Source organism: Molothrus ater, chromosome 9 (assembly GCF_012460135.2).
Source record: "Molothrus ater isolate BHLD 08-10-18 breed brown headed cowbird chromosome 9, BPBGC_Mater_1.1, whole genome shotgun sequence".
In the NCBI taxonomy this organism is placed as follows: domain Eukaryota; kingdom Metazoa; phylum Chordata; class Aves; order Passeriformes; family Icteridae; genus Molothrus; species Molothrus ater.
In genome coordinates, this window is record NC_050486.2 from 28,565,727 (window position 1) to 28,589,548 (window position 23,822).

Sequence of the window (23,822 nt, forward strand, 5' to 3'; positions counted from 1 at the left end):
GCTGGCTGCTTGGCTTCTGGGATTAGCATCTCATGGACCTCAGAACTAAAATCCTATTTTCACCTGATTCACACAAAGCAGCTCCTGGAATTTTTTTACAGATAACGAAGCACAGCCTGGATTTCTGAAATCACCAAGTCGAGCCCTCTGCTACTTGCACACCTGGAGACACATTTTAGAATGGAATCTTGTGTGATAAGTTGCCCAAGGCTATTTTTTTATTATAACATCCATGACATCTTCTTATTTTCACAGCTTCATTATCAGCTTCAGGGTTGGAAAAACAAAAAGCAGACAAGTCACAGGATGATCTTAGGCAGGAGATTTTACTTGATTCAAACATCCACTTTCCATCCACTTCCTGCCTTGTTTTTCAAAGTATTTCAGGGAACAAAACTGATGAGCACAAAGAGCATTCAGTGAGAGAGGGAGCAAAGGGAGACAGAACAAATATCAGGCAAGGGAATGGAGCTGACAGAGTGTTCCTGTCTCTTTGAACCCGCAAGGAAAATGCATGGCAGGAAGGATTCCAAAACCACATCTTTCTTGCGTGAAGGGAAGAATTAACGTTAAGCACAAAGTATTCCTTGTGGTTTATTCTCATTACGTGACATGTCAGGTTATGCTGATTTGGGTTAAAAACAGGATTTCTTTACAAAGCTCTCTGTGCACTGGGCTTAATGTGGGTTAAAAAGAGCCTAAACCTCACAAATTGTGCTTTCATAAATCCACTTAGGAATCTCATTCTTGGGAATTCCCTTAAAATATGGTTAGTGGATATATTAATAACAGGCTGAAAGTTTCACCTGACAAACAAAAAAAAAAACAAGCCCAAACTTTTGTAAAAAAAAAAAAATTACACTGAAGTTCTTATGGCGTGGGTTTCTCCCTCAGTCAGTGCTAGTTTTCATTAGAAGGTGAAGAGAATGCTTAAAATTGGTCAAACAGCATGAAGATTTTGTTGACATGTTTTCTGTCTGTGTGTACATACTTTTCCTGAAAGGAACATCCAGTGAAATCCTGGTTGTCCAAAAGTCTTTGGTCAAACTGCTTTGGAAGATACTGAATTTATTGCACTGAAACACAACTGACCCAAAATAAGAGCCTTTTAATGGCTTTAGTAGTATGAAGAATTCACTCTTTGGACACTGTGTAGCTGTAAAACACACACACACCAATTTATTTTCAGGAGAAAAAAAAGGTATTTATTTCACTACGGATGGTTGCAAGAGAGGAAAGAAAAAAAAATCAAAATAAGCAGTATAATTATTTGTTTTTCTAACCTCAGGGTACCCCAACATTCACCCTTCTTTTTTTGTGATATGTCATCTACAGTTCTATTTTTTACACATCCATATTTCTACTGTTGATCAGAACTTGACCAAATTTTGCAACTTGACTAAAATTTAAAGAAATAATTCTTTTAATTAACACAATTTCACAGGCTACACCAGCCTAAGATTTAGGGCTCTTTGGGTGGGAAAAAAACAGGATGGGAAAAAAAAAAAAGGCAGTTTGTGTGGTTGGGGATATTCAAGTTAATTTCCAAACTGCCACATGGACAGACCCCCAGGTGTATCCATGCTAAAACTCTTATAAATTTCAATGGAATAAATATCTGCATACTTATTATGAACAACTCTCTCGGCAGCTCTCTGTAACACTCTAAATGACACAGACACAACATCAGTGCAAATTGCAACAGTCTGCACGTTTCACAGACGATGTAACTCAGCAACAAAACCCTCTGCTCCCAGAAACAGAGCAGCCCCAAAGTTCCACCTTTGAGGCAAACCTGTCCACGTGAGGAACTTTCACATTTTATCATCTTTGTTCACCGTGCATTTTAAAATTCCGGTTCTGACGAGGGGTGATCAGTAAATCCTCAGCAATTCCAGTGGATCCAGCTGTAAAATCCAGCTGCACCTGTGGATTTGTGCCACTCCCTGCCAGAGTCAGGGATATTAGGGGTAGGTCTGCATTTTCCTGAAGGTTGCATTGGTGATGCTGAGCCGGGTCAGCCTGGCCCCGTAATAATCGATGATGTAGCTGGAGCCGTCGGAAGGGCCAACGATCTGCAACAGAAAAAAGGAACCAAGACTTTTCAATATGAAGTGAAATATATACTTTGTGCTAATGTCTCAATTACTGCTAATTTTCCCATCATAAAATTAGTCATGCTTAATTAGTCAAACAGAAACTAGATTTATTTTGAAGTTATGCTGCAGTTTAACTGTTTTAGCCAGCGCTGTCTCAGAAGGAACATTTCCCCTGGGCTTCTAATCAACCAAATTACACAGCCAGGCACTGGGACTCGGCTAATCCGACCAGGATTTGAGGCACAAAACCAGCCTAACAAATGAGTGGGCTCCAAACCACTTTTCCTGAACAAAGGAGGGTCGGCAGCAGAGAATTAGGCTGATGACAAGTGTCTTTGAAATACTGAACAGGTAAGGAATGAGGAGGAGGAGGAAAGATCATGGAGTTTTTGTTCTGGAAGTGCTAAATTGATGTGGAGTCACCAGGGAGATCAACAAGGAGAGATGAAAGATACTCTCAACTGGATCTGTTAAGTGCTCTGGAGCAGGATCACTGAGAGAGCAGAGAAAGGAGTTTGAGAATGCACACAAAAGACAGATCCAAAGCGCACACTTTTAAAATATTTTCCTACAAACCCACAGAAACAACTCCCATACCCACGACGGATTTTGAGTTCATCACAGCCGATTTGCAATTCATGCTAAATGGCTGCGCTGCTGAATAAAACAATTTGGCAATTTCATGATGTCACAAGATGTCACCCCAGCTGGGGATTTAACCCTCGTGAATCCCTCAGTCACAGCTCTCTGCTGATGAGGGACTTGAATTTGCAGGAGAGGTGGGAAATGGAAGTGGCAATGTCTCCTTTCATCAGCATAAAGCACAGGCAAACACAGAACCCGAGGGTTCTGGGAGCAGCAGGACACCCCATGCTGAGTCCCACACTCTGCCTCACACAAAGAGCTTCTGACCACCTGAATTTATGGTGCTATGGCTTCCAAGCTATTCATTGTCACTATTTATAGATGGCTAATCTAAGTTTTAATTCCAACAGCAAATATATTGATATTTTGTGTCTATATTCTACAACACCAATCTACAAGCAGAGCCAAAATAAATGCCTTGATTTTTCAATATCCAGTGGTTCTTAAGGCCAAAATGCTAACAAAGTGTTAGTAATCAAATCAAAGCTTTAAAAAACACAGATTTCTATCTTGTTTTGAAAGCCCTGACTTACCTGCATTGAAATAAGTATGAAATCAATTAGGCTCCCAATTCCACAAAACCCTACAGTGCAGAACTTTAACAAACCTAAAAAAGAAAAGTAAAATTTAATGTACCTTTAGGCAATCCCTGGGATTTCATCACTGGTGGCAATCACATCCAAACTCTCCCCTTACCCCACAAAATGTGTGTATTTATATATCTATATATATGCATCTATCTAGAAGCAGAACTAAAGTTAAACTTCTTTAATTATTAGGGGAAAAAAAGCCAAACCACATATTCCTATTTCTACATCCTGAACACACTTTAAAGATTTTAAATATTAACATTTTTTTTAACATCTAAAAATTCTTAAACAAGGAAAGGCAAAAGTTGATAATCAGGTTACTGAAATATTCCTTTCACTGAGGCACAGACAGAAAAATCTCAATTTGAGCTGAAAAATTTACTTCTGAATAGAAAGAGACTTTCTACCACCTCATGAGTTGCAGCACATACTGATTTGATTTTCAGAACATGCAACTTTGGAAAACAATCCTTTGCATAATTTTTACATTTTTGCTGAAATATGAATTTCTTTTGAATATATATTAAAATATATAAACACTTCTTTTTAACTTGTATTCAAAAATGTTCAGTTTTATAGAAATAAATGAAAGATTAATAGAAAATATGTGGGAATAGCAACTGACAGCTGAATGCTTTATTGGAAGTTGTCCTGCAAGGCAGACTTCATTTGGAAAATGCCTTCAGAAAAAAAGAGGCTGGCTTAAATTTATTTATTTTTTTAATATTGATAGTTTCTTGTACAATGAATGTAATCCAGAGAGAACTATAGATATGAGAATAAATATGTATATAGGTATATATGTATATAGGTATATAGGTGTATATATATATATATATTTATAGATGTATATGTGATCCAGAGAGAACTACATATTTATGAGTATTATTCCAAGGGAAGATCTTGGTTAATCCTCTCTCTCCAGAGCACCAATGTGTCTCTAAAGCACCTCCTCTCCCCAGGGCTGTTTATGGGGCTGCACAGGGGCAGAGGAGGGGAGGAACTGCATCCCTGCAGGAAGAGCATCCCACTGCCTGGATTTGTCTCCCATGGAAGAGAATTCCATGTGCACCCTCCCCTGTGAGGCACAGGTGCCCAGAGAAGCTGTGGCTGGATCCCTGCAAGTGTCCAGGCTGGATGGAGCTCTGCACAAGCTGATCCAGTGAAGGTGTCCCTGTCACTGGAACCTTTACTTAAGGGAATGGATGGAGGAACTGTTTCTGAACCTGGCATTTATTTGTGGAGTGCAGGGTAAAGTTGGCTTTTTTTTCTTCCTCCTCACTTCCCTCTCTACAAGCAGATCACACTGAGAAAATAAACTGCTCTAAAGCACAGAGGGAAAAAAATAGTGTTGTTCTACAGTAATAACTCCTGGTTTGGTTCACAGTGTGTGGGAGAGGAAGAGGTTGCCTTCCTGATTTCTTTATACTCAATAGCTTGTTAGTATTTGTGTGCTCTTTAAACAAAGAGAAGGGGAAAAAATAAACCAAAGAGCATTTACAGTCTTCGTTACACTTGCAAAAAAGATTTCAGTGCCATTAACCTTTCTTAACCATTTTTTGCCAAGGCACAGATGACCTAAGAAATCCCTAATCAGCCACTGTAAAGGAATTCAATGAGTTGATTTTTATTCTTTTCTACTCTTACCTATTTGCTTTTCAAAAGATTGAAAATCTGGCTTTGGAAGAGTTTAATTTTAAATATTAGCTCTGGCTACTGACTACAGTATTATCCAGTAGGGTTAAAGCATTAGCCATAAAGAACTTCTACAAAAGAATTAAGGATTTATGAATCTATATTACCACAATATATTAAGAATAATTACTGCAAATTATTATTCCAAATCCAGTAGTACAAATAAATAAAGCACCTTATTGACTGCTTTCAAAAATGTATCTTTTTGTGACACAGACGGACAAAGTAAATGCTAATTATAGAATCCCAGGGATAAAAGACATGGATGTTAATCAAGATTATAGAAAAGGACAGATGATGTCATTTAAAAGAGTTGGCATTTAATGGGCAGAAACTCAAAATTTCTGGCTGAAGTGACAGCAACACATACAGCCTTTTCCACATCATTGCTCCATCCTATCTATACTTAAATTCACTCCCTTTGTCCAGCCCAGAAACAAGGCCAGTGAGGGCAGTCCTGTCATAATAAGGTATTTCCATTACTTAAAAGTCAGTGGCACCATCATCCTGGGAATGAGGTCCTAAAAACCAGAGAGAGGTTTTATTAGAAGTCCCAGCTTCTGCAGAATTGTTATTAATACCATGAGTTATCTTGAAGGTGTGCATTTGCCAGAATAAATTCCATCTCCCAAAACACCAGGTTTGCTGTAAAATCTGTCCATTCTTTTCCTGGTGAAGTCAAGTCTCATTTAAGGCTGGCACGTGAGGCAGAGCCACTTCTGCTCCAGTGCCTCACAAAAAATGCTGTGATAAAACATCAATGCAAAGCAAAACTTTGAGTAGCAATAACCACATTTGCTTATTAGGATTTTATCTGCTGGACACTGCATCTCCATTTGTCAGCACTCCAAGAGAAGAGCAAGCTGAGGATAATGCAGCACTTTGTCTCGCCTGACCATGAAGTAAGGATTCTAGTTTTAAATATTAAAACTGTGACTGTCAGCCTTCATTACTCAAAATAAGAGTATTCACATACAAGTCAGTCATAAGAATAAGATTTACCTCAAAAAAAAAAAATTAAGGAATAAACTTACCTAATGCAGGATATCCTAGATAAAATCTATCTGCTCCCAACCATCCAAGAAATAAGGACAGAGCCACTGCCACTTTGTAGGAGTATCCATTTCTGCCAAAAGAAACAAGCAATGTAGATAATGACTGCAAAATATATCCACTCATACTTTTGACTGTTAAAGTAGTGACTCATTTTCCTGCTGCTCTGGTTTTAAATAAAAACAACAGACTTGTTATTTATCTTCAATTAACGGCCGCGGAATTGATAATGTTAAGCTTTCAAACTGGGAAAGCATCCTCCATAAAGGAACCTCAGCTGCTGCAACTCAACTGTACTCTTACAGAATACAGATTATTCTGAAACTAAATGATGATTTCTTGTCAAGACATAATTCAGTTGCTGATCCATCCCCAGCTCCACAGAGCAGCTCCTAACAGTTCAGCCCTACTGAGACAAGCCCAGGAAGGCAGGAGGTGTGTGAATACTGTCTGCAGGCATTAGTCTCACATGCAGCCAAATGGAGAGGAACAGGACAGGCAGGTGAGATGTCAGCAGAGACAGTAATTGCCACGAGATCTGAAGGAGAAATGAACCATGGCCACCGGCTGAAGAAGCTGCAGGAAGGATTCAACAAAAAGAGTAAGTCTTGGATTCACTCATTACACTGTAAATGGCACAAAGTCACAATGAAAAGAACTGTTGACAGCACAGAGATGCACGGGGGTAAAGAGGCGCTCTCAAGTTAAGCTTCCCATGGTTAGTCATACAAAATAGACAGAGAGAACAGACTTTTTCAGACTTATCCTAATTGGAACCATTCTTGCCAACAGCTGGAGCGATGCAGCCACCAAACCACCTGTAAGTGCAGTCCCTGCTGGAGAACCTTGCACTAATAAGGGAGCTAAAAACATATTGCTCTCAATGCTGGAACTGCTGCCTCGGCCAACAGCGAGCTCCTGAACAGCAAACCCAAATGTAATTAGAACTGAAAAATATTCAGTAATTCACTGTTTTGATACGTGCACCACTACGTGCCAGCAATTATTTAATAGGCCCAAATTAAACTCTTGGTTGACAGTTGAATAAAACAGTCTCAAAAAGACAGTAGCTGACAAAAGTCCAAGCACTTTTATTAAGCATTTTCAATGCCAAGTAGAGACCTACCTTTTTTGCTTATTATCTAAATTTGCTGACTTTAAAACCTAATGGCAACATTAAGTGATTAAACTGTGACTTTTACCTCAGTATTTGTTACTTGGTGTTTATTAGCAACACAGAACACACAGGGCATTCCTGGAACCTAATGTAACGTAAATTATCATCTTTAGAACTGTCTTGTTTCCACTGTAAAGAACACTAATGGGTTTATTTAAAACTTGAGGTAAACTGTTGGAAATTGTTTATCAACTACAAAGTGTCAACAGCCCTCCAAGGACACTAAAGCATAAAAAGAGCTGTTACATAAAAAATGGGAACACGTTTTAATTTTGCTCCTGATCACAGCTAGCAATAAACTGAGCCCTTGCCCATGCACCGAGATGCTTCTGAAAGCACAACAGTTTCTGCAACCTCATCAACATCAAACTGACGGGCAGAAGAAATCCAGGATGAAGGGGAAGCATGAGAGCACTGTAACAAACAAGGCTGCATCCACTCTGCTGTTTCCTTTGCCTTACTCCTTCAGACAAAAACATGCACAAAGAGTAAACCAGTGAGTAGGAAAATTACACATCCCGAGCATTTAAAGGAATTTCTACAGCTGGGTAAAAAGATGCAATTTCTTGTCGGTTCCTCTTGATTTTCTCTTGCTCCTCAGCCTCATCCAACCTTTATCTTCTCTGCATGCATTTCTTCCAGCTGCCAAGTTAAAAACTTTTCCTCCCAGCTCTTCCACAGCAGTTGACAAGAGCAGGTGCTGCTGTAGGTTGCTCTTCCAGGGTCTCTTGGCTCTGCTCAAAGACCTGTCCACACCAAACCCCATGAATTTCACAGAGAATCATTCCATGGCCTCCCTCCCTGGAAGGGCAACACTTGAACAATGGACATTTTAACTCTGCAGCAACAGGGCCTGCACTTATTAAGTAAAATATATGATAATGCCAATCTGGGAGATTCTAGAATTTAGCCAAAAATAAGATCTACCTCCAAAACATCAGATTAAAGCCAAACCTAAGCAATCTTGACTCCCACTACCTCTTTGCTGGAACAACAACCTTACAAGCTTTTCCTTGAATTATTACTAGGATACCTGAACTTTAACACATTCACTCACACAAACATAGAACATCTCCTGGTCTTGCTCTAAAATAACTGGACCCCAGAACTTCCCAAAACTAAATTACATTTTTGGTTAAGGACAGCTTGCTGATTTGTCCTTCATAAAAGATGGGGATAGAGATTCACCTGCTGTCCCTGTGCTGGGATAATCCTGCCATGGGAAGATGCCTTCTCAAACTAATTTTCTGGTTAAATAATGTGCAGTTATTTCTACAGTTACAGTTTTTACCAAAACTCAGTACGATGCTGGAAAATCTCCAAAAACCAATAAAAAAGGCAGGGCAATTGTTGTAATAGTAAGCTGGAGATTCCTGCTTAAAACAATATTTCTAACACTTAGGTAACATTCAAAGTGTCTCATAAAAGGTCTGTCAGTGACTGGACCACGTTTTAAATAAGTGTGCAGATGAAGGATGGTGATATTAATCTTGCTGCCATTTTTTACTGGTTTTAGGACATTATGAAGGACATCCTTGTGTAACTCTATCTACGTTCACAGTTGTATTTTACTGGAATTTTCAGTCCAAAAAGATTCTCTTCTCTTTCTGCCATACCAAGAGTTGAGGGACTGGAAAAGTCAGAACGAGTTGTTTTGGCAGTGCAACCATTGATTATTCATTATAAATAACAGTCATGATCAAGTAACAGATATTATAGGAAGGAAGACATTTCTCTGCCTACAGATCTGGATTTTAATAAATAAATGTAAAGAAAAGCTACCTTTAAAAAGTGTTTCCAGAAAATATACTAAACCAAAAAAATATGTATACAAAAAACCTCCAAACATAGAAATTTCCATCTAATCTAAAGAGGAAGCAATTTCACTAAACTAGTATAGCTCATCTTCTCCTCAGCCCCCATCACAGATGGGACTGAAACACAATTGTTTCTGGACAAAAATGTGACTGACGTCTACTTTGCTGGCATTTAAATCTGATTAGATGTAATAATATGTTTTCTTCAGTTTGCTGAGCTTTGACTGCTGAGAAGACTAAATACAGAGAAAATATTTATGAAACTAAGAGGCAGAGCTGTACTTCTGAGTTAGGCAAATTACTGAGCAGCAAGTAGCACATCAGAGTTATCTGCCCACTAGAGTGATAGGGAGGTATCCAGTATTAATTCCCAAGGATTCCAGTAGGACAAAAGAAAAAGGTTCCAGTGTGAATCCCAGAAAAAGAGGAGACAAATGGTAGTGACAGGTGCTGGCTGATCATTAGCACTGGCCAGTTGGAACATTTATTGGTATCCAGAGCTCTCCATCACTCACAATGTGCTTTACAAAAAGGAGGTCCACCATTCATGTACCAGAAACAAGCACTGTGGATTGGATTAAACACAAAAGTTTCAAAATAGAAACAGTTTCTGTTATAGATTTTGGGGGGAGCTGCAGATACCCTGAAGCTCCCCTAAAATTCATGCATCACAGAACTTCAGCAGCAGCTACAGGCACACTTTAAACTGGCATGCAGCACTGAGCAGCAGAGCCCTGTCCAGCCCTCCTTTGTCCTCTCTGTTTTATCCTTGAGTCACCCTCCTCCCTGCGCTGGCACCGGCACTTGAAGCCACTGTACTGTGACTCAAACTGGGGAACTGATCCAAGGCAGCTCCAACCCAGGGCAGCTCCCTGATGTCCTGGGGTCTGTCAGGGAAGGGGATGGAGGGTGTCCCCAACAGCTCCTTCCAGCAACTGTGCTGATTTTAAACACATGTGAAATGTGGCCTCCGCATTTGGAGCAAAATTTTGCCAAGCTGAAGTACAAAGTAAAGCAAAGGTAAAAGAATAAGGTAAAGCAAAGACACAAACATAACTAAACAACAAGAAGAAAAGGACAGACTGATAGATTTCCATACGACCATGCACATTTAGAGTGACCTGCTCTAGTGGAAGGCGCCCCTGGCCATGGCGGGGGGATGGAATGAGATGGGCTTTAAGGTCCCTCCCAACCCAACCCTTGCCATGACCCTGTGTTGCATCCTTGTAGTGTTTATTAGGGGATTAACTACTGGGCAAAATGTGCATGGTTCTGTCTTACTTCTATTTTCCTTCTGCCAACACAGCATACAATTTTGGACAAACTTCAGTTTTTCAGATCCAAAGAGTACTCACACATTGCGACACTCAATGGCCTTGTAAAATCCAACTTCACGTCCCGTAAAGACTTTCTCTATGCCAAGGTGATCTCTGCAAGTAATATTTGGTGCTGGCAGACATTGAACTGAGGACAAAAAATGATTTGATATTAAGCAGTAACTGACACTCAGAGCAGTTTTCTGACTACACACAAGTGAAACAAATTAGGTTCTACTGTGCAAGTCTTGATACAAAGCACAGTTCACACAAAATTACTTGTTTAAAATATTTTTTAAGCCAGTCCTACCACTAACTCCTAGTTTAGTTTTTCTTTGCTACATTTTAAGCAATATATACAAACCTAATTGCTGCCCCAATTCTGTTGTAATTTCCACTCTGGCTTCAATATGAGTCAATGAGAAACCTGAAGCTGACTTACAGAGAAGATTTTCATCATGAGAACAGTCAAATATTGGAACCAGTTGCCCATAGAAGTCATGCCATCACCATCCCTGGAGGTTTTCAAGGTCTGACTGCACAAAGCCCTGAGCAACCTGGTTGGAATTCAGTGCCAACACTGCTTGGAGCAGGAGGCTGGACTATGCAACTTCCTGAAGGGTCTTTCTACCCAAATTATTCCATTTTTCTTGACTCTTAGGGGAACCAAAGTGGAAATCACAGCAGAAAGTCACACCTGCTAAAGTTTTCAATGTATTACCAGAATATTAGGCACTCTCCAGTGCTGTAGTCTGTTGTTTTAAAGGAAAAAATATCTGTCCTTTACCCACTTTCTATCAGCCTTCAGTACTTGTGAGTCCTGTTGGCTAATTCCAATAAAACTGCAAGCCAGGTTTAACATTCTTTCCAGATTTTCCATTAATGCACACAGGCAAGAGATGGATTTTTTTAATGACTATCCATATTGCATATAGCCAAAAAATAAAATAAGATTTGAGTTATGTGTGGACTTAACTGCTATAAAATCTTACATGGATTTTATACCCCACCCCTGGAAGTGTCCAAAGCCAGGTTAAACAGGGCTTGGAGCAGCCTGGGATAGTGGAAGTTGTCCCTGCCCATGGCAGAGGTTGAAATGAGATGGTCTTTAAAGTCCCTTCCAACCCAAATCATTCCATGATGCTACTGATCAATGTGCCTAATCTAAGGCAATTACAAAAATAAACATTATTTTTTGTAAAGCAAATTAAGCAAGGAGGTTGTTTTCCATTATTAGAATAAACCCAGCACAGTTAAGATATAACGTAAGTGTCACTCCAAAGACTCCAAACCTTCTACTCAATGACATCACCTTGCTGCTTTGAATTAAACCCCTGTTTGTCTGGGTAAGGGATCACAGAAAGTGATCAGAAATTGTAGTGTTTCAAGTATGATCCAGAAATTAATTCTTTATTACTTAGGTAATACTGAAAATAAGCAATTCAAATACTGTGAGGACAATCTAAAAACTGGTGTGTGTGTGTGTAAAAATGCTACACAAAGCAACAGTGTTAATTAATTCAGCCACTTGTTCTACTCTGAAGCTTATCTCCTGTTCAAAAGTGCAGTGTATTAAATACAATCACATGGTAATTAGTTTAACAACTGATAATCTTGAGTTATGATCAATCTCAAACTGTGCAGTATTTTTTCTGGTCTCCGAGTGCCCATTTATAGTCAGGGACACAATGTTAAAGTGATGGAAAGAACTGAAAAAACTTTATTTAAAGGATACATTGTGGGAAGTATTTCCACCCAGTGTCTGAAATTATCTTCACTATCCCAGAAGAAAGTCAGTCAGCACTTATAGGAAGCAAAATATGAACACACATGAATTTTGTGGGCTCCCCATCCCTGGCAGTGTCCAAGGCCAGGTTGGACAGGGCTTGGAGCACCCTGGGACAGTGGAAGGTGTCCCTGCCATGGCAGGGGTGGCACTGGATGAGGTTTAAGGTCCCTTAACCCAAACTATTCTGTAATTCCATGATTTTAAATCAGGGGTGCACATAAAGAGAATTTGCTGTGCCATCAAACACAGACCATTTATTTCAATGCCTGGGAACATCAAAGTTAAGCACAGGTAGGAAAATAAGTAATCAAGTTATGAATTTTTCTGTTGTGCTCTGAAGTATGTCAGAGCTGAACATCAAATAAATGTGCTTTCAAAATAGAGCCTCATGCACCAAGACCTGGTGATGATGGAAGGCACTATGTTGCCTTAAGAAAAAAACCCTTTAAAATTAGAAGATTTTGAAGGCTGTTCTGTCACATGTCAATTCTTTTAATAATTATATGCAAAATCAGTATGACAGGAATGGTTTGTTTTAATCACAGTGGTGCAGGACAGAGCCTAAAGGGTGTAACATACATTGAAGAGATTTACCAGAAACCTCACTTACAAAAGTACCAATCAGAGACAGAGTATTTATTCCTGTTTAGCAAAGCACCCAATCCACACAAGTGTTTCGGGCTTTCAGACTAATGATATTACTAATCCCATCTTTTATACAGCTCATCAAGTAGATACACAAACGGGTAAATTGAACACTTCCTTGAAAAAAACATAGTTAATCAATATAAGTTAGAAATCCTTACCATATGCTGTGTGATTTGTGCAATTCATTGGTTCTTGTGTGCTATTGTCTATTTTAGGCTCATCACACATATACGTTCAGGTAATTGAGGAAAACAGTTTTCATATCAAACACTACAACAGGTTTAACAGCAATTTATTCCACCCTCTTTAAACCCCGAGGATTTAAGATGCACCTTGATGTTGGTGCCTACCCATCCCCCAAAAGAGGAGCAGCACATTACCATGCAGCAAATCTGCTAATCCAATTTAATACACCAATATATCGCATAAGCCCCACGTTTAATTAGTGCTGCAGTCAGCACTACCTAAAGGAACTACAATATTTATCAGTCACAGCCTCTGTATTTGGAGGCAACAAGGTAGCACACGCCTCATCTGGTCTTGTTCCCTTATTTAAATACCACAGTGCCTTGAAATTGAGGCATTTGGTTGAGGAAATTGAATATACGGGAACACGCAAAATTCAACGAATGCGTAAAAATGAGCATCTGAAATGCCAGGAATTTGGTGCAGGAACAAACTGAGAAGGAACTGACTTCCAGAGGTCTCAACTCCCACAGCCAAGTAAAGCAGGAGATGAGGCAAGCTTTTCCAAGATTTGCTTTCCTGACACTTTTGATCATCAAAAAATGTCAGCTGCCATCAACCAACATGTTCTGGGGAGGGCAAGAGGTGCCTTGGAGAGCCAGGAGCCTCACACCTCCTGCTCCTCGGAGCTGTGCAGGGCACAGAAACACATTATTTCCTGAAAAAATGGCAAAGTCTCCACGTCTCGCTCCTGCAAATAATAAATAAGGCAGAGTGGTGGCAGAGCGGGCTCTCTCATCCCATAGCAATCTCTTTGAAGGACAACCCAAGCACGCGCTGGGGCACACACAGTACCACCAGAAATCACAAAATGAATTAGGTTGGAAAAGCCCTCTGAGACCATCGAGTCCAACCTGTGACTGATGCCCTCCTTGTCACCCAGATCAGAGCACTGAGTGCCACACTCAGTCGTTCTTTGGACACCTCCACATCCCGGGGCAGCCCTTCCAACGCCTAAACACCCTTTTTGTGAATAAATTTCCCCTGATGTCCAACCTGAACAATCCCCTGGCGCAGCTTGAGGCCGTGTCCTCAATTCCCGCACCCTGAGGAGCCCTGTCCCGCTCCTGCCAGCCGAGACCCCCTCGGGGCTCCCACCCTGAGCTCTCCCCGACCCCCCGGCCCTGCCCGGCCCCTCACGGTCCCCACCGCCCCTTCCCCTCCCCACAAGCGCTGCCCCCCCTCACAGCGGGCCCACCGCCACCCACAACCGCCCCCGATCCGACCCCGGCCCCGCTCAGGATATTGCCCCAGCCGCAGCTCCTCGCACTTGAGCGGCGGCTCCGAGCCCGCTGCTCCCTCCAGGGCTGACAAGCAGAGGAGAAGCAGGACCAGCGCCTCAGCCGCGCCGCTCTGGGCGGCCATGACGGGACCGCCGCCGCCGTCAGCTGACCCGGGGAGGAGCGGAGCGGCTCCGCCGCGGGGAGAGCCCGCGCTGGCTGCGGGGAGAAACCGAGGGGGATCCCGAGGTGTTCGTGGCTTGCTGAGGGTACGGGTTAGGCTTTTGGGGGGGCTTAAGGGTTTTTTTGGAGTGGTGAGGGGGTGACCTCATTAAATATGGCGGGCGAGGCCGCGCTGAGGGCAGAGCGCGCCCTCACTCAAGATGGCGCTCGCAGGGCCCGGCGCTGGGACGGGTCGCGCCCCGAGTAAAGATGGCCGCGCCCGGCGGCCGGCACCGGCCCCGCTCTTGCCCGCACTAAAGATGTCGGGTGTGAGGGCCCCGGGATGGAGGAGAGCCGTGAGGAGCCCTGAGGCGGCTCCCACAGCGGGGCTGGGGCCGCTCCGGGTGCTGGCACCGCGGGCAGGACTCGCCCTGAACCGAGCGGCGGGGCTGGGTGAGGTGAACCCTGCCCGCTCTTCCAAACACCCACGGTATAGCACTCGTCCACCCAGCGAAATCGCACCTTTGGGTGTACCCGCTGGTGTCTGGAGTTTACTGGGTACTTGAATAATGTGTTGAAAAAGCCCAGCAGAAGTAAAAGGCGTGACCTGCCAAACCTGCTAAACCCAGACTTATGCATCCCCTGTCATTCAGGTGGGCCTGGTGTGCTGACACTGTGTCCAGCACACCCACAGCAGTTGGATTAAAGAAATAAATTGAAAATCTTAACCTGTTTTCACACAAAACTGCATTGTTAAAAATGCTCTTTATTTCAATTTTTAAATGAATACCGAATTCCTGGAGCAGGCAAGCTTTTCATCAGCATTTGCTCTTCACAAGGTATTTTGTGGTGATTACAAACCTTTTCCTATTCTCCCTAACATGACAGTTATTAATTGTTTTTCTATTGTGGTTATTTCAGGTTTCTTTGGTGTTTGAAGGCATCAGTTTTCCACTTAGGAACTGCTAAGGGATTCTGGAGTGTTTACAGGAGATGGAGAGGTCCTTTGGATTAAACACACCCAGGAAAGGCAACACCACTGTCCCAAGTTTACATCTGCTCAAGAAGTGTTTCCTGAAAAACAAGTAGGGGCCTAAAAACTGGAAAACCGAACCTAAAAAGCTGGAAAAACAACTCTGAAATAGTACTGAGGAGAAGATCATCACTACCCATCCTTTTGGAAGTCTTTTGGGTTTTCTGGGCATTATTTTGGTGTGTGGTGACTTGTCTGGTGCCTGTCAGTACCAAAGAAGGTACCAGATATTCCAAGAATCCGCAGAAACACGGCTTTAAAACGTGTGGACGGCTGACAAAGAGCTCAGCCAGCGATGTGAAATATTGCCATCTAACAGCTTTTGGGGAGATTTCGCATCAACTGAATTGGCAGCCTGGAGTTCAGCGGGCAAAGCATGCAAATGAAAATTGATACTTCTCTCAGCGACTGGAAGCGAAAGGGCAGGGCCAGAGCGTGCTCCGGGATGAACTCAGCCCTGGGAGATGGAGACGGAGGTGCACTGATGGGAAAAGTGCCCGGCTCTTCTGTCTGCGGCGCGTCTCTCGCGTGGATAAATACACTGCTCGCTGTTCATCACTGTCAGGAAAATTGTCACTTCTCACGAGCGCCACATTAATTAAAAGTGAGAGTTCGGGCCGGGCAGCTGAGCGCTCGGGATCCTTTGGAAGGGGGATGGAGTGCTGTGTTCTTAGCAAAACACCACTCAGTGAAACCAAACGGGTGCCAGAACAGGGGGAAATCAATCTGAACTCATGAGAGATTGATTTCCAAACCTCTTCTTACCCCGTTCAACCAGCGGGGCCGTGTAAGGTCGCCAGACGGGCTCATGAAACTGTGTAGCAGAATAAAAATTGTATTTATCAACTTTGACTATTTTATGTGTGTATATATATAATTTTAGTAAGTCAGCAGACTAATGTACAGGTTTCAGAAAGCACACACAGTTCACACAATTAATTTCAACTAAAATGGTGCTTGCTCACTATTTTGTGACTAGCAGAAGGAGAATTTTGTTTCTATTGCCATCCTGGACAACAGTTCTGTGTCTTGGAAGCCACAGTGACGTTGTGTGTTTTGGGGTGCTGTGGGAGAAGTCTTGCAATCCCTTTACTCCATCCGAGTTCTTCCTACAGGTTTTTTCCCATTCCCTTCTGTGAAGTAGTGGGGGCTGCGCTGCTGGGACTGAGCACAGCATATTATTACAAAAATATTATTTTACCTATATTAGGTTCACCCGAATCTACACCCCTGTGTCCAAAGGGAACAGAGCCCTCACACCAAGCCGGCTGTACGTGCCTCTCTGTAGGGAGTTCAAAACACAGAATCACAGACTATCATTGAGTCTGGACACCGATGTGCTGCAAATAAGTGAAAAATAAGCCTTTCTACAATATTTACACACGCGGTTCGCCTTCACTGGGGAGGCCACACGGTAGATCCAAGCCACGGCGGGTCAGGCTCACCTGGAAATAGACTAAAAAGTAAATTTCGGCTCTGAACCGCAAGCGCCGCACTTCCCGCGGCGGCCGGAGCCCGTGTCCCGGCGGAGCGCGGGGCCGGGAGGGGCCGAGCCCCGGCCGTCCCTCGGGAGGCGGCTCTCCTGCCGCGCCGCCCCGGCTTCCTGCGCCGCAGGTGAGCCGGGATCGCCCCTCGCTTCCCGCTTCCGCCCAGGTGAGCGCCGCCGGCCATCCCGGCCCCCCGAGCTCCCCGCACCCCGAGCTCCCCGCACCCCGCCCGCAGGTACCGCGGCCGCCCGGGGATGGCACGGCTGGGGTGGGGTGAGGTGGGAGGGGGGCACGGGCGGTCGGCGTGGACCAGGGGTGAATTCCCCTTCGGACACGGCCATGTGGATCACCGGGTGAAATGTGTGTGTGTTTTATCCCCTGAAACACAGGGGATAAAACCTGTGTTTATCTGTGACGAGTATGCCAGCCTGCCAAGAGGATGGAGCTGGGCTCTGCCTGGTGGTGCCAAGCAATAGAACAGGAGGTGGTGGGTAGGAGCTGATGCCCAGGAAGTTCCTCCTGATGTGAGGATGAGCTTTTTTCCCGTGAGGATGGCAGAGCACTGGAATTGATTGTCCAGAGCGGGTGTGGAGTTTCCCTCACTGGGGGCATTCCAGAACCATTTGGACCCAATCCTGTACCTTGTGCTCAGGGATGGCCCTGCTTGAGCAGGGAGGGTTGACCAGATGACCCAGCTGTGTTTCCTTCCAACGTGACCCATCCTGGAATTCTCAAAGGGTTTCCAACCATCTCCTGCTTCCAGAGCCAGACCTGTGAACAGCAACTTGGCCAGTCCAGCCATGGCCAGGATACCAGCCTGCACTCATCCAGAGCTCCCCATGTGAAAGCCCCTCTGGCACCAGGGACCTCAACAAGTCCCTGAGAGCCTGACAGGGCAGGGCTGTGTGGCTCCTTGATGGCAGCCAAGGGCTCTCCATGGCACTGGAGCCATCCTGGTGCTGTGTTGTTGTGTTCCCATTGCTCGGACAGGCTGGCTCAGGGGAGGAGAGGAGGGAAGTAACACACCTGTTGCAACACTTCCCATCCAGTGCCTGTCAGCCCAGGGATTCTTAGCAGAGCAGGTTTTTGCTTTGTTTATGGGTGGTTAATGGGAACACAGTTCTTCCGCATTCCTTTTTGATTTGTGACCCTTGAAAGTTCAGCGTGGTTCCAGGTCTAACAGCTCTGTTCCCCGCAAAGCGATTTGTTAGTTGTCATCAAAGTACCTAGGATTTACTGAGAATGACAATGTTTAGGTCCTGGGAATGAGTTTTCCATGAGAACAGGTTTCTGAGACCATGTTTTTGCCTGGTGGAGAGCAGCTTTGGCATGAGCTCCAACTTCTGTCAGACAGCAGAGAACCCACACCGGTGCTTCCCCGGAGGCTGAAGTCCACAGGAATTCAGGTTCTGCTTGCTAAAGTTACCATGCCTGGAGAGTGAGTGAGGCTCCTCTTGATCTGCACCGAGACTAGTAATCACAGGTGCAGAGTGCTGTATTTTCTTCACTTTCCTCCTCCTGTAGTCCCTAATCATGTCTAAAACTCAGCCTGCCCATGAAGTATTTTCTTTATTTTCAACAATATTTAGCTGTGACCCACTGCACCTTGGAGATGTGTGGTGTATTAGCGTTCAGGTACTCACACTCACAGAAGTGTTCAATGTTTTTCCTTCTGTCAAATGCCTGGAGCACTCAGTGTGTGCTCAACAGCATTTTTGTAAATCCCGCACAGCGTTCAGGTGGTTTCAGAGGAAAGGTGTGTATGTGCTGTGCTTGGTCTGACTGAATTTTTTTCTCTACAGTATAAGTAGATTTTTTTTCTGTACAGTATAAGTAAAACTGAGCAAAACACATGTTAGAATAGTGGTTTTTCACAGTATGGAGTCACTTGATGGCATGTAAACTATAAAATTTTGGCTATCTGAAGTTCAGCTCATGGCATGTTAGGACAATTTAGGATTAAGATCACACTAACAAATACTGGTTTCCCTTGCTTTTGCTTTTATCAACCTTTAAACTGAAATTTTCCAAGTCAGAGGTCTCTGTGATGAGGAGGACGATATGCACTGTATTAGTCACTCATGATAACAGGGCCAGGAAAAATTCCAACTGCATTAGTGCAAAAAGGTGACTTTGGATCGGGATGAGCGCTTTGGCTGCTGGGGTTGGTTGTGATAGAAGCCTTTGAGAAACAGCAGCAGTTAGTTAGACACCTGTGGGTTTTAATATCCCCAAAGGTTCCAGCCAGGCTGAGTGGGGAGAACATCCCATAAGGCTGGACTTTTCCTGGAGGGATTCAGGTTGTTGGAGGCCAGGTTGAAGGACGTGGGGCAGAGGTGGCTGTGGATGGGTGGGGAAAAAGGGGCAGAAAAATCTGTGCTGGCTGAACTGTGTCCTCCTCCAGCAGCAAAGCCCTCAATTTCCAGCTTCCAGCAGCCCTTTGTGGAGGGCAGCTGTTTGTCAAGGCTGCTGGTGGGATGTTGGGATGCCGTGCTCCCCTCTGGCTCTGGGATGTGCCAGGGCTGAGCGTCTCCGTGCAAGTGGCAGGGGGGTGATGGCAATGGAAGACTTAAACCTTTCAGCTCTTCTGATGACCCTCTGCTGGCACCAGCATGGGGGAATTCCTTTTTCCTTGTGCTGCTTTTGAAGAAGATCCAAGTCTTGGGATTTCATACAAAACCTTCTGAAGCTTTCCCACTCCCTCGGATGTGTTGGGTTCAGCTCTCAGAAGTGAAGACAGTGGAACCCCAGTTGGATGCTGTCCTGGGGTTACAAAGCACTCAACCTCCTGAAATTCATCATTTCCTCGATGATTTTATGGTTATGTTGGAAGTTGTGACATAAATGTTGAACTGAGGTTTCCATAGGAGCTGGAGACTGGAGCTGGGATGTGGAGTGCACTAACTGATTTTAACAGGACAAACCAAAGTGTTTTGGATCATTCTTCATAATTAATGCCTAGGAATGGACTTTCTAATATATCAACTGATGCTGACACTCTGCCTGAACTTAGAGTGCGTTTGGAAAGCGTTTAATGATAAATTGTTTGGGCTCTTAAACATAGAGATCAATAATGCCTGGAGTTGTGAGTTTCTCTGGTGCCCAAAAGCAGGTCCTAGAGACCAGTCTTCAATTATCCATGACTTGAAAACTCTAAATTAGTTTGTATTTTCAGGGATCCCATCACACCAGAAGGAGCTGTTTGCTTTAATTTTTCCTCCCCGCTCTCTTACAGAAGAAAGGAGAATAAAGAAATACTGAGCGTGGTTTTAACATATTGTACACAAAAAAAAAAAATCACTAAAAAGCATTGCAAGCTGTCTGGAGGCTAGCTCTGATCACGAGGAACCCCAAAGTGCTGTGTAAACTTGAACTGTTATTCAGTTATATCACCTGAGATCCACTTGGGCATCCACTGGCAGAAGTGGCTCTTAGGGACACTTGGAGCAGCTCGAGCAAGAAGCTGAAACTTTCTTTAATCTTTTTTTTTTTTTCCCTCCTGTTTTGTACCTCCTTTTCCAGGGAACTTCTACCTTGATGGAGCCAAGATCTCTTACCTATAATTCTTCTCCTTAAATGTAAATCTCCAGTTTTCTCAGGTCATTCCCCATTGGATATTTGCTATTATTACACCCCCAGCAAAGGAAAAAAGATGAATTTTGGGGGTGGTTAGCTCAGCACTGGGAGGCTGTTTTGGGCTGGGGACGGATGTTGCTGGCGGTGCAGTTTGGTCCTGCTGTGAGGTGTGGACATGTCACCCTGTGCCCTCTTGTCCCCCTCCTGCCAGTGCTGACTGGGCACAACGCTCACCCCACCAAAACGTGAAGGATCCTTTCTGAGTGTTTAGCTGCCTGTTCCAGCTCACTGTGGGATCAGATGGAGAATGGAAAGGGAAGAATAAATGCACAAAAGAGGGCTGGGGAGCTGGGCCAGCCTCTTGGCTTTGGCTCTTGGGTGGGCATGGTGCTGTCAGGTTGTTGTTATTTCCTGCCATGCTGGATTTCTTCTCTGGGTTTAATCTCTTCCTCTCCCCACTGCTGGTTTAAAGGTGTTTCAAGCCACTTTTCCTCACAGGAGTTATTTTCCATGCCTTTCTCCTTTTGGTTCGCTCGCTTTCCTCTTTTAACTGGTGATCAGAGGTAGAAAAACAGAGGAGGAAAGTGAATGGAGGGAAGTTAAACAGGGAAGAAAGAACAAATTTCCATATTCTTTGTCCTGATTTGTTAAGGTGCATGCTGTATTTTCAGTCGAGGAGGTTAAGTTTTGTCTTCTGGGTTTGATGAAGTCTCAGGAGTGTGTAAGGAAATGGTGTTTTCATCTGCTCTTCAGAATCAGCTCTCAGCACAGAATCAAAGGCTGCTGTGCTCTTAGAAGTGTTTTACTTCGAATGGAAAAGAAAATAAAGCTGCAGCACTTCCAAAAGTGCAGATGCATTCCTGAAAATCTTTCAGGGGGTTGTACGGCTCTGCTGCTTCAACTCTTGCTACGAGTTTGATTTAAAATGACCTCCTAAATCTGTTAGGAGTCTTGCAAAGAGACTCATTCTGCCTGGCCCTAGGTGGAAACCACACAAAGGCACCGAGCTCTGCAGGAATTCCTGCAGGAGCCAGAGCTGCTGGCATATGCACAGGAAAGGGTGCATAAATCTGAAATTGTGGTTTGTGACACGCCTCCATCCACTTCTTTTTTTCCAGTTAGGTAAATCAACTTAACCTGACTCTGCAGGAGAAGGAATGCTGCTCACCTGCATAATTCATATTTTGGTAAATATAGCAGTGTCCTCCCAGAGTTCCAGATGTTTTCAGTGTGAGCAGAGAGAGCATCAGAGGCAGGGCTGAAAGGGTCAGAGGTCCTGCTGGGAGAGAGCCCCTGGAATGTGCTAGCCCTGGTGTCACGTTCACCACGTGACCCTTGCTCCTCTTGAACTGCAACACTAGAAAATAAATAAAAAGCTTTTATATAGAGAGAGGGATATGGCTAGTCTTGTTCCAAAATAATTCCAAATGCATTATTCTGAAATTACACACTTATATACTGGATAGAATTAAAATTATGTAAATTGTGCTGTTAAATGGCTGCATTTTTTCAGAGGAGCTTGTACTAAGTGAAGGAAACTTGTTTGGTAGAGCTGCCTTGATAGATTTCAGAATGACAGGCTCCACATCAACTTAATAACATGCAAGCAAGGGTACAAATTTATCATCTCTGCTAATTGCAAGTCTGTTGTTTTTATACTGCCATCTAGGCCTCAGCCCCTGTTGGAGACCTGCTCTGTTTGGCACTGTGGAGGAGCTTGATAAAGGAAATTCTGTTCCTTAAAAGCTTAATAAAGGATATTTTGCTGTTCGTGTATGTAGAAAAGAGGAAGGCAAACACCTGCAGGAGGACAGGCTTCCTTCACCTGTTGTAAATCAGGCTGTGATTAGAACAGATCTTCCTCAGGAATGTGTTGGAACAGGGATTAATATGCCAAATTTTGGGCTTTAATTCTGTGCTGTCCCATGAGTGAACTTCACTGTTTTATGGGGGAACACAAAGTTTCACCTATATTGCCATCCAGAATGTTGGAATATTGTCTACAAATGATCAGGTGGAAAATATCTTCTAAATAATAGGTAGATTTTAGCTCTCTGTATATCTGTGAAGATCACAACTTTAATGTCGATATTCAAAATAATTTGGTTGAACATGTCTGTCTCAGTTTTTCCTTTTCAGTTTTTTTTTTTTCATAACCTGCATTTTTATTTATGTTTGGAAGAGTTGTTCATATTCCTTCCTGTGTGTGAAAGGAAAAGCACGTGGAAGAAGGAAAAATTTTTGGATGTGCTGAGGCTGTGTTGAGAGCTTTGTTAAATACTTTGGGTAGACAACAGGGGTAGTAGTATTTTTTTATTAAATTTCTTGTAGTTTTTAATTCAATTTCTTGTAGTTAGCGTGGTATTATTGCATTTATCAAGTGTTACTGATCTGTTTCGATCTATCATTAATTAATTGGATTTTTTTATTTTTTTTTTAAATCTCAGCTCGGTTATTCCGATCAATTCCAAAACCACCCCTCAACATGCCAGAAAATCCAGCAGCAGGTAGGTGGTCTGAAAATGATTCTTTTTGCTGAGCACTGAGCCAAGCAGCTCCATTCCTAACCTGGCCTGGTCTGTGGTGCAGATAAGCAGCAGGTGCTGCAGATCCTGGACCGGCTGCAGGCGAAGCTGCAGGAGAAAAGGGATTCCCAGCACCAGGAAAACCTGGCTGTCCTAAGGAACACCCTCAGGAGCCCCCTGTTCAACCAGATCCTGACTCTCCAGCAATCCATCAAGCAGCTGAAGGAGCAAGTGAGTGTGAAGTCCCTGCTGTGGGTGTGATGGTGACTCTGGGCCAGTGGAGCTTGGGTCAGCGCGTGTAGGCGTGCGTTAACGAGGGCGCTCTCGTTAATAGGCTGTAACCTGCTGCTAGTGAGTGTTGGGCCTTTTTTTTCTTCTGTGGAGCTGGTGTCAGCAGAGTCACTGCTGAAATGAGAAGTGGTTTTGCAACCAGGAGGTCATGGGGCAACGTGCTTTGAAAGGGATGCAGGACAGGCGGGGTTATGTTGGAAAAAAACATCTGCAAAAGACATCAGCTCCAGTGTTTGGAGTCCTGAGCAGTGTTGGAACTGGGATCCTTTGTTTTTTACTGGAGCTAAGTGCTGTTTATCAGCCCACTGGCAGCATTTTTTCCTCCCTAAAAGACAGCATCACTTAGTTCCTGCTAATTTTTACAAGAATGCTTAACCTGCTTTGGCAAGTAAAGTGTAGAAAACCCAGCCTGAAGATTTGCCAAGCTCTGATGCAGCTGTACCCAAGCGAGTT

General features: G+C 43.6%; 2 protein-coding genes and 1 long non-coding RNA gene across 3 annotated transcripts in view; 2 read left to right on the forward strand and 1 right to left on the reverse strand.

Moving 5' to 3' along the window:
* Positions 1 to 1,153: 1,153 nt before the first annotated feature.
* On the reverse strand, positions 1,154 to 14,520 carry TM2D1 (TM2 domain containing 1). The gene is made up of 6 exons (XM_036387899.2): positions 14,322 to 14,520; positions 12,988 to 13,061; positions 10,432 to 10,540; positions 6,064 to 6,155; positions 3,278 to 3,351; positions 1,154 to 2,075 (listed from the first exon to the last, which is right to left on the reverse strand). Exons 1-6 carry the CDS (start codon positions 14,438 to 14,440, stop codon positions 1,965 to 1,967), a joined length of 579 nt encoding a protein of 192 aa, XP_036243792.1. The 5' UTR covers positions 14,441 to 14,520; the 3' UTR covers positions 1,154 to 1,964.
* On the forward strand, positions 14,478 to 16,339 carry LOC118689558 (uncharacterized). The gene is made up of 2 exons (XR_004980640.2): positions 14,478 to 14,564; positions 15,379 to 16,339. It is a non-coding gene; the product is annotated as an uncharacterized LOC118689558 (long non-coding RNA).
* Positions 16,340 to 17,080: 741 nt separating this feature from the next.
* PATJ (PATJ crumbs cell polarity complex component) overlaps positions 17,081 to 23,822 on the forward strand; it is a 143,931-nt gene continuing 137,189 nt past the window's right edge. The window contains exons 1-3 of the mRNA XM_036388222.1: positions 17,081 to 17,143; positions 23,001 to 23,060; positions 23,143 to 23,309. Of these exons, the coding sequence (XP_036244115.1) occupies positions 23,039 to 23,060; positions 23,143 to 23,309 (189 nt within the window). The 5' untranslated portion in view covers positions 17,081 to 17,143; positions 23,001 to 23,038. The remainder of the gene's footprint in view (positions 17,144 to 23,000; positions 23,061 to 23,142; positions 23,310 to 23,822) is intronic.